The sequence below is a fragment of the Nerophis ophidion genome, linkage group LG21 (assembly GCF_033978795.1).
Source record: "Nerophis ophidion isolate RoL-2023_Sa linkage group LG21, RoL_Noph_v1.0, whole genome shotgun sequence".
NCBI lineage: Eukaryota > Metazoa > Chordata > Actinopteri > Syngnathiformes > Syngnathidae > Nerophis > Nerophis ophidion.
The window spans coordinates 43337021-43346923 of record NC_084631.1 but is presented as its reverse complement, the minus strand read 5'-3'; the positions used below and the strand labels follow the sequence as shown (position 1 = coordinate 43346923).

Genomic DNA, 9903 nt, shown 5'->3' with positions numbered 1-9903 from the left:
CAGCAGCAATGAAACAATTGTTCTACAATCCCAGCAGCTATGAAACAATCGTTCTACAATCCCAGCAGCAATGAAACAATCGTTCTACAATCCCAGCAGCAATGAAACAATCGTTCTACAATCCTAGCAGCAATGAAACAATCGTTCTACAATCCCAGCAGCAATGAAACAATTGTTCTACAATCCTAGCAGCAATGAAACAATCGTTCTACAATCCCAGCAGCAATGAAACAATTGTTCTACAATCCTAGCATTAATGAAACAATTGTTCTACAATCCTAGCAGCAATGAAACAATTGTTCTACAATCCTAGCAGCAATTAAACAAATGTTCTACAATCCTAGCAGCAATGAAACAATTGTTCTACAATCCTAGCAGCAATGAAACAAATGTTCTACAATCCTAGCAGCAATGAAACAAATGTTCTACAATCCTAGCAGCAATGAAACAATTGTTCTACAATCCTAGCAGCAATGAAACAAATGTTCTACAATCCTAGCAGCAATGAAACAAATGTTCTACAATCCTAGCAGCAATGAAACAATCGTTCTACAATCCCAGCAGCAATGAAACAATTGTTCTACAATCCCAGCAGCAATGAAACAATTGTTCTACAATCCTAGCAGCAATGAAACAAATGTTCTACAATCCTAGCAGCAATGAAACAATTGTTCTACAATCCTAGCAGCAATGAAACAAATGTTCTACAATCCTAGCAGCAATGAAACAAATGTTCTACAATCCTAGCAGCAATGAAACAATTGTTCTACAATCCCAGCAGCAATGAAACAATTGTTCTACAATCCTAGCAGCAATGAAACAATCGTTCTACAATCCCAGCAGCAATGAAACAATCGTTCTACAATCCCAGCAGCAATGAAACAATCGTTCTACAATCCCAGCAGCAATGAAACAATCGTTCTACAATCCTAGCAGCAATTAAACAAATGTTCTACAATCCCAGCAGCAATGAAACAATTGGGCGGGAGTGTGGTTGAGAAAAGAGTATATTTACAGCCAATATTTTTATATTGGCTGTAATTAATGTATATATTAATATATGAAGTACTAAACTTTCAGTGAATTCTAGCTATATATATATTTTATTACATATATAAATAAATTAAATAGTTGAATTTCAGACGGCACCTATAAAATACACAGTAATAAAAAGACAGTTCTTCTACTAACTGTACTGTGCTTGCTGGTTACTAAAAAAAAAAAAAACACTTACCTTTCACTATTTGAGTAACGTCACTTCAGAGTGTCCAGAAGATGGCGCCAGTATGTGCTTTGCCCTGCCGTCTCTCACTGTCAGCTCTTGTTTGTTCGTCTCCTCCCCCCCGTCACCTGCGGGCTGTGTGTGGGGCCCCACCTGGATTAGCTGCGCCCTTGGACGTGCTGGCCCCTGCCAGGTTCGGTCTTATGAACGCAAGATCTTTGACAAACAAAACGTTTATCCTGAAGGATTTCTTCACTTCGGCTTCACGGTGGCAGAGGGGTTAGTGCGTCTGCCTCACGATACGAAGTTCCTGCAGTCCTGGGTTCAAATCTAGGCTCGGGACCTTTCTGTGTGGAGTTTGCATGTTCTCCCCGTGAATGCGTGGGTTCCCTCCGGGTACTCCGGCTTCCTCCCACCTCCAAAGACATGCACCTGGGGATAGGCCCCTCCCACTTCCAAAGACATGCACCTGGGGATAGGCCCCTCCCACCTCCAAAGACATGCACCTGGGGATAGGTTGATTGGCAACACTAAATGGTCCCTAGTGTGTGAATGTGAGTGTGAATGTTGTCTGTCTATCTGTGTTGGCCCTGCGATGAGGTGGCGACTTGTCCAGGGTGTACCCTGCCTTCCGCCCGATTGTAGCTGAGATAGGCGCCAGCGCCCCCCGCGACCCCAAAAGGGAATAAGCGGTAGGAAATGGATGGATGGATGGATTTCTTCACTTCCCGCAGGCGACGGGCTTGACTTCCTCTGTGTGACGGAAACATGGCTGAGAGCCGGTGAGAGTCCGCCCCTTTTAATGAACTTCTGCCTCCGGAGTGTTCCTACTTTAATTCTCCGCGGTCGTCCGGTCGAAAAGGAGGAGGATTAGCAGTCGTTTTTAAAAATGACTAAATGGCGTCAAGGCTTCACGGTGGCAGAGGGGTTAGTGCGTCTGCCTCACGATACGAAGTTCCTGCAGTCCTGGGTTCAAATCTAGGCTCGGGACCTTTCTGTGTGGAGTTTGCATGTTCTCCCCGTGAATGTGTGGGTTCCCTCCGGGTACTCCGGCTTCCTCCCACTTCCAAAGACATGCACCTGGGGATAGGCCCCTCCCACTTCCAAAGACATGCACCTGGGGATAGGCCCCTCCCACTTCCAAAGACATGCACCTGGGGATAGGCCCCTCCCACCTCCAAAGACATGCACCTGGGGATAGGCCCCTCCCACTTCCAAAGACATGCACCTGGGGATATGCCCCTCCCACCTCCAAAGACATGCACCTGGGGATAGGCCCCTCCCACCTCCAAAGACATGCACCTGGGGATAGGCCCCTCCCACCTCCAAAGACACGCACCTGGGGATAGGCCCCTCCCACCTCCAAAGACATGCACCTGGGGATAGGCCCCTCCTACCTCCAAAGACATGCACCTGGGGATAGGCCCCTCCCACTTCCAAAGACATGCACCTGGGGATAGGTTGATTGGCAAAACTTAATTGGCACTAGTGTGTGAATGTGAGTGTGAATGTTGTCTGTCTATCTGTGTTGGCCCTGCGATGAGGTGGCGACTTGTCCAGGGTGTACCCCGCCTCCCGCCCGATAGTAGCTGAGATAGGCGCCAGCGCCCCCCGCGACCCCAAAAGGGAATAAGCGGTAGAAAATGGATGGATGGATGGATTTCTTCACTTCCCGCAGGCGGCGGACTTGACTTCCTCTGTGTGACGGAAACATGGCTGAGAGCCGGTGAGTCCGCCCCTCTTAATGAACTTCTGCCTCCGGAGTGTCCGTACTTTAATTCTCCGCGGCATAGCTCGGTTGGTAGAGTGGCCGTGCCAGAAACTTTAGGGTTGCAGGTTCGATTCCCGCTTGTGCCATCCTAGTCACTGCCGTTGTGCCCTTTACCCACCTGCTCCCAGTGCCACCCACACTGCTTTAAATGTAACTTAGATATTGGGTGTCACTATGTAAAGCTCTTTGAGTCACTTGAGAAAAGCGCTATATAAATATAATTCACTTCACTTCGTCCAGTCGAAAAGGAGGAAGATTAGCAGTCGTTTTTAAAAATGGGGATCCTCCTTTTCAAGCTTCGAACTGTGCATGTTTGAGCTGGAGGGGGCGTGGCCTCCAGCTCCAGCTGAATTTCGGGAGAAAATGTCTTCCGGGAGGTTTTCGGGAGAGGCGCTGAATTTCTAGTCACAAACCAATTATATAAACATAGTAAGCATACAAATATTAAATACATAAATAATCCTTGTCTCAATAAAAATCCAAAAGGGTTGGAGATGTTCATCACAAGTTCTGTGACTGTGCTTCCCCTGGATGCCACTCTGTCTTTGAAGTTTTCTAGAAAGTGCATTTTTCAGCTAGTTGTACTGAAGCTTTTGTGAGACCGAAGAAGATTTAAATATAAATGTATTTATCTCAATTGAATGCTGGCTTCCTCAGGGTTCCTACTGTAAAGGTGCAAAGAATGGTGAAATGGGGGGGTATAGCTGGGTTGGTAGAGTGGTCGAGGGTTGCAGGTTCGATCCCCGCTTCCGCCATCCTAGTCACTGCCATTGTGTCCTTGGGCAAGACACTTGACCCACCTGCTCCCAGTCTCCCGGAGAATTTGGGAGGGTTGGCAAGTATGACCCTAACCCTGACAAGAATGTGCGGGTTACAATAAAGACACCAGAATAAACCTTGTTGGGAAAAAACGAAGCTGTTATTTGACATTTTGATTCCTTAGAAATGAATAAAATCTTGATGGCTCCTCAGTTATTAAAAAGGTGTTAAAAATCCTCTTGCTCAAGCCAGCGTGACGTACGTGGCATCCGTGGTGACGCCGCAGTTGTTGTCCTTAGTGGACATGAGGATGTAGCCGTCGTTGCCCCAATAGGTGGACCACGAGTTCTTGATCAACCAATAGGATTGTCCGCCCAGGGTGCCGTATCCCACCGCCAACACGGCGTGATCCAAGTCGGCGCTGGCGTTCCCTGAGAAGCATTGGGCTTTGAACGGAAGAGAAGACATGTTCCGAAAGTCACATGACGTCGGCGAGAACCTACCGCACGCCGGCTCGAAGTAGACGCCGTGACTGTAGAAGACAAACGATCGATGCGAGGCGTCGATGCTCACGGCGACGGGGCCGTTTTTGAACAGCGCCACCTTGAGGGCCTCCGCGTCGCCGGACGTCACGTTGGTGTAGCTTTGGACGCGGGCCGTCAGCTGGGACGCGTTCACGTGGCAAAATCCGTTCTGGTTTTTGTCACATCGCACAATAAGAAGCATCAATTGGAATAAAGAGTAGTAACTGCATGTTAATACTTCATCCATTTTTGCTAGCCGTCATATAGGCCACGCCCCCACCGCCACAAGTATATTGGCAAACACTTTAACAGGCAGGCGTTCCAAATGTGTTACCATTCCCATATAAGGTCCGTATGACTCGGCGGTGGCGATGCCGCCATGTTTCATCATCCACTCGTACGCCCGCCACTCCTCGCCGCCATCGCAGGCGTTGTTCCCGAAGCCCCAAGTACAATCCACCAACATCTGCTGGGACAGAAGCTGCAGCGATCCCGTCTGGAAAAACACACACAAATGACAACCCTCACCCTTTACGCAAAGCAGAGCTTATCCATCCGTTTTTCTACCGCGTGTCCCTTTTGTGATCACGGGGATGCCAGAGCTGATCTGAGAAATATTTCAAGAAAAGTAAGGCATTCAAATATTTATAGCTCGGTTGGTAGAGTGGCTGTGCCAGCAACTTGAGGGTTGCAGGTTCGATTCCCGCTTCTGCCATCCTAGTCACTGCCGTTGTGTCCTTGAGCAAGACACTTTACCCACCCGCTCCCAGTGACACCCACACTGGTTTAAATGTAACTTAGATATTGGGTTTCACTATGTAAAGCGCTTTGAGTCACTAGAGAAAAGCGCTATATAAATATAATTCACTTCACTATTACAAAGGAGAAAAAAACACAGCTATTTAGTGTATTATATTGATGAATATTTATCAAAAAGTCTTGCTGTTTGTTCATACAAAACAATTATTTAATGATTTATACAAATGACAAGTTCTTTTCTTCAAAACTTTATTTATATTAAATATAAATAGTCATTTTATTGGTGGAAAAAGAAAAAAGGTACTGTATTAATTTCACACTCCAACCCAAACGAGGCCAAACTGAAATCCGTAGGAAAGCAAGTCAATAAATAAGTCAACACATTTCATTGAATCATTACAGGATATCAAATCCTGCCACATTTCAAAGAGATAAATGATATTACACAAGATATTATATTGTACAACTGAACGTAATACAAGAAGAATTTGAGAATTGGAATAAATCAAGTCACTTACAAATATTTATTACTCATTTGTTTGACTTGATATTAGCCTGTGCGAGTTTGAAGCCGAAAGGACAAACGCGCTCAGAGGAGATAATATTTGAAGACAGGTGACGGGTTTTCACAAAACTTTTGTTTTGAAGGGGTAATTGCCATTTTCCTGTTGATTTTTGCTGAAGGATGTAAATTAGTAAAAGATAGGTCTAAGTGAGACCTACATAGAGGTTTTTGTTTCATGTCTTTCCAGCATTCCTACCGGAAGTTACAAGCAGTGTTGTCTGTATTTTCTTCCTAGGTGCAGTATTTTCTGTGTTTTATTCAGAAATTGCGCTAGATTGAGGTTTTGGTTTAGGTTTTTTATTACATTGTTTTTTCCGCCAGTCCTGATAAGTGTGTCAAGTTTGGTGAGTTTTGAAGCATTTTAAGGGGGTCAAATTACAGCTCAAAGAGACAAAAAAATGCATATTTTTAGGCAAATTTTGCTTTAAAGGGATTTTTGCAACATTTTTGTTGATTTTTGCCCTAGAAAGTACGTTTATGAAATCTAGGTCTAAGTCAGGCCTACATAGAGGTTTTTGTTTCATGTCTCTACAATATTCCTAATGGAAGTTACAAGCAGTCTGTTTTTTTTTTCCTAGGGGGCGCTAGAGCACAATTTTAATTGTTAGGGTTTGATTGTTTTATAAGTTGGGGTGGCCTGCCGTACCGATGTGTCAAATTTTTATTTTTTTATATTAGCCATTTCATTGAGAAGCCATAATCCTCAATTGGTCGAAAAAAGGAAATTAAAACGATTTATTTTTCATTCGTTGTTAAAAATTAATGTATATATATATATATATATATATATACACATATATATATATATATATATATATATATATATATATATATATATGTATACATACATATATATATATATATATATATATACATACATATACATCGATAGATACATACATACATATAATTAAAAACGAACATCTGTATGTTTCTGAAGGCAATATTAGTATGTCATTATTGTTGATGTATTTGAATGTGTTGCCAGCAGAGTCCGTAATAAAATAATCAAAGTAGGATAAGTGGAGAAAAAAAGCTCCCTCACCTTCAGGAAGAGAGCGCCCTCTAGTGCTCCGGTGGTGGCGAAGCTCCAGCAGGATCCACAGATTGCTTGGTCCTTCACGGGCGACACGGCGCCTACAAGAGACAAACATGGCGACATGAGGACACGTCAAGAAAGAGATGATGTCTACATATTGCTTGGTCCTTCACGGCGCCTACAAGAGACAAACATGGCAACATGAGGACACGTCAAGAAAGAGATGATGTCTACATATTGCTTGGTCCTTCACGGCGCCTACAAGAGACAAACATGGCAACATGAGGACACGTCAAGAAAGAGATGATGTCTACATATTGCTTGGTCCTTCACGGCGCCTACAAGAGACAAACATGGCAACATGAGGACATGTCAAGAAAGAGATGATGTCTACATATTGCTTGGTCCTTCACGGCGCCTACAAGAGACAAACATGGCAACATGAGGACATGTCAAGAAAGAGATGATGTCTACATATTGCTTGGTCCTTCACGGCGCCTACAAGAGACAAACATGGCAACATGAGGACACGTCAAGAAAGAGATGATGTCTACATATTGCTTGGTCCTTCACGGCGCCTACAAGAGACAAACATGGCAACATGAGGACATGTCGAGAAAGAGATGATGTCTACATATTGCTTGGTCCTTCACGGCGCCTACAAGAGACAAACATGGCAACATGAGGACATGTCGAGAAAGAGATGATGTCTACATATTGCTTGGTCCTTCACGGCGCCTACAAGAGACAAACATGGCAACATGAGGACATATCAAGAAAGAGATGATGTCTACATATTGCTTGGTCCTTCACGGCGCCTACAAGAGACAAACATGGCAACATGAGGACATGTCAAGAAAGAGATGATGTCTACATATTGCTTGGTCCTTCACGGCGCCTACAAGAGACAAACATGGCAACATGAGGACACGTCGAGAAAGAGATGATGTCTACATATTGCTTGGTCCTTCACGGCGCCTACAAGAGACAAACATGGCAACATGAGGACACGTCAAGAAAGAGATGATGTCTACATATTGCTTGGTCCTTCACGGCGCCTACAAGAGACAAACATGGCAACATGAGGACACGTCAAGAAAGAGATGATGTCTACATATTGCTTGGTCCTTCACGGCGCCTACAAGAGACAAACATGGCAACATGAGGACACGTCAAGAAAGAGATGATGTCTACATATTGCTTGGTCCTTCACGGCGCCTACAAGAGACAAACATGGCAACATGAGGACACGTCAAGAAAGAGATGATGTCTACATATTGCTTGGTCCTTCACGGCGCCTACAAGAGACAAACATGGCAACATGAGGACACGTCGAGAAAGAGATGATGTCTACATATTGCTTGGTCCTTCACGGCGCCTACAAGAGACAAACATGGCAACATGAGGACACGTCAAGAAAGAGATGATGTCTACATATTGCTTGGTCCTTCACGGCGCCTACAAGAGACAAACATGGCAACATGAGGACATGTCAAGAAAGAGATGTCTACATATTGCTTGGTCCTTCACGGCGCCTACAAGAGACAAACATGGCAACATGAGGACACGTCAAGAAAGAGATGATGTCTACATATTGCTTGGTCCTTCACGGCGCCTACAAGAGACAAACATGGCAACATGAGGACACGTCAAGAAAGAGATGATGTCTACATATTGCTTGGTCCTTCACGGCGCCTACAAGAGACAAACATGGCAACATGAGGACATGTCAAGAAAGAGATGTCTACATATTGCTTGGTCCTTCACGGCGCCTACAAGAGACAAACATGGCAACATGAGGACACGTCAATAAAGAGATGATGTCTACATATTGCTTGGTCCTTCACGGCGCCTACAAGAGACAAACATGGCAACATGAGGACACGTCAATAAAGAGATGATGTCTACATATTGCTTGGTCCTTCACGGCGCATACAAGAGACAAACATGGCAACATGAGGACACGTCAATAAAGAGATGATGTCTACATATTGCTTGGTCCTTCACGGCGCATACAAGAGACAAACATGGCAACATGAGGACACGTCAAGAAAGAGATGATGTCTACATATTGCTTGGTCCTTCACGGCGCATACAAGAGACAAACATGGCAACATGAGGACACGTCAAGAAAGAGATGATGTCTACATATTGCTTGGTCCTTCACGGCGCCTACAAGAGACAAACATGGCAACATGAGGACACGTCAAGAAAGAGATGATGTCTACATATTGCTTGGTCCTTCACGGCGCCTACAAGAGACAAACATGGCAACATGAGGACACGTCAATAAAGAGATGATGTCTACATATTGCTTGGTCCTTCACGGCGCCTACAAGAGACAAACATGGCAACATGAGGACACGTCAATAAAGAGATGATGTCTACATATTGCTTGGTCCTTCACGGCGCATACAAGAGACAAACATGGCAACATGAGGACACGTCAATAAAGAGATGATGTCTACATATTGCTTGGTCCTTCACGGCGCCTACAAGAGACAAACATGGCAACATGAGGACACGTCAAGAAAGAGATGATGTCTACATATTGCTTGGTCCTTCACGGCGCCTACAAGAGACAAACATGGCAACATGAGGACACGTCAAGAAAGAGATGATGTCTACATATTGCTTGGTCCTTCACGGCGCCTACAAGAGACAAACATGGCAACATGAGGACACTTCAAGAAAGAGATGATGTCTACATATTGCTTGGTCCTTCACGGCGCCTACAAGAGACAAACATGGCAACATGAGGACACGTCAAGAAAGAGATGATGTCTACATATTGCTTGGTCCTTCACGGCGCCTACAAGAGACAAACATGGCAACATGAGGACACGTCAAGAAAGAGATGATGTCTACATATTGCTTGGTCCTTCACGGCGCCTACAAGAGACAAACATGGCAACATGAGGACACGTCAAGAAAGAGATGATGTCTACATATTGCTTTGTCCTTCACGGCGCCTACAAGAGACAAACATGGGCAACATGAGGACACGTCAAGAAAGAGATGATGTCTACATATTGCTTGGTCCTTCACGGCGCCTACAAGAGACAAACATGGCAACATGAGGACATGTCAAGAAAGAGATGATGTCTACATATTGCTTGGTCCTTCACGGCGCCTACAAGAGACAAACATGGCAACATGAGGACACGTCAAGAAAGAGATGATGTCTACATATTGCTTGGTCCTTCACGGCGCCTACAAGAGACAAACATGGCAACATGAGGACATGTCGAGAAAGAGATGATG

The 9903-nt window shown here is 44.6% G+C and overlaps 1 protein-coding gene across 1 annotated transcript in view; it reads right to left on the bottom strand.

Moving 5' to 3' along the window:
- Positions 1-3890: 3890 nt before the first annotated feature.
- The window catches only part of LOC133540142 (digestive cysteine proteinase 1-like), a 32837-nt gene continuing 26824 nt past the window's right edge, over positions 3891-9903 (bottom strand). The window contains exons 8-11 of the mRNA XM_061882674.1: positions 6646-6737; positions 4611-4772; positions 4256-4445; positions 3891-4183 (exon numbers count right to left, since the gene is read on the bottom strand). Of these exons, the coding sequence (XP_061738658.1) occupies positions 3996-4183; positions 4256-4445; positions 4611-4772; positions 6646-6737 (632 nt within the window). The 3' untranslated portion in view covers positions 3891-3995. The remainder of the gene's footprint in view (positions 4184-4255; positions 4446-4610; positions 4773-6645; positions 6738-9903) is intronic.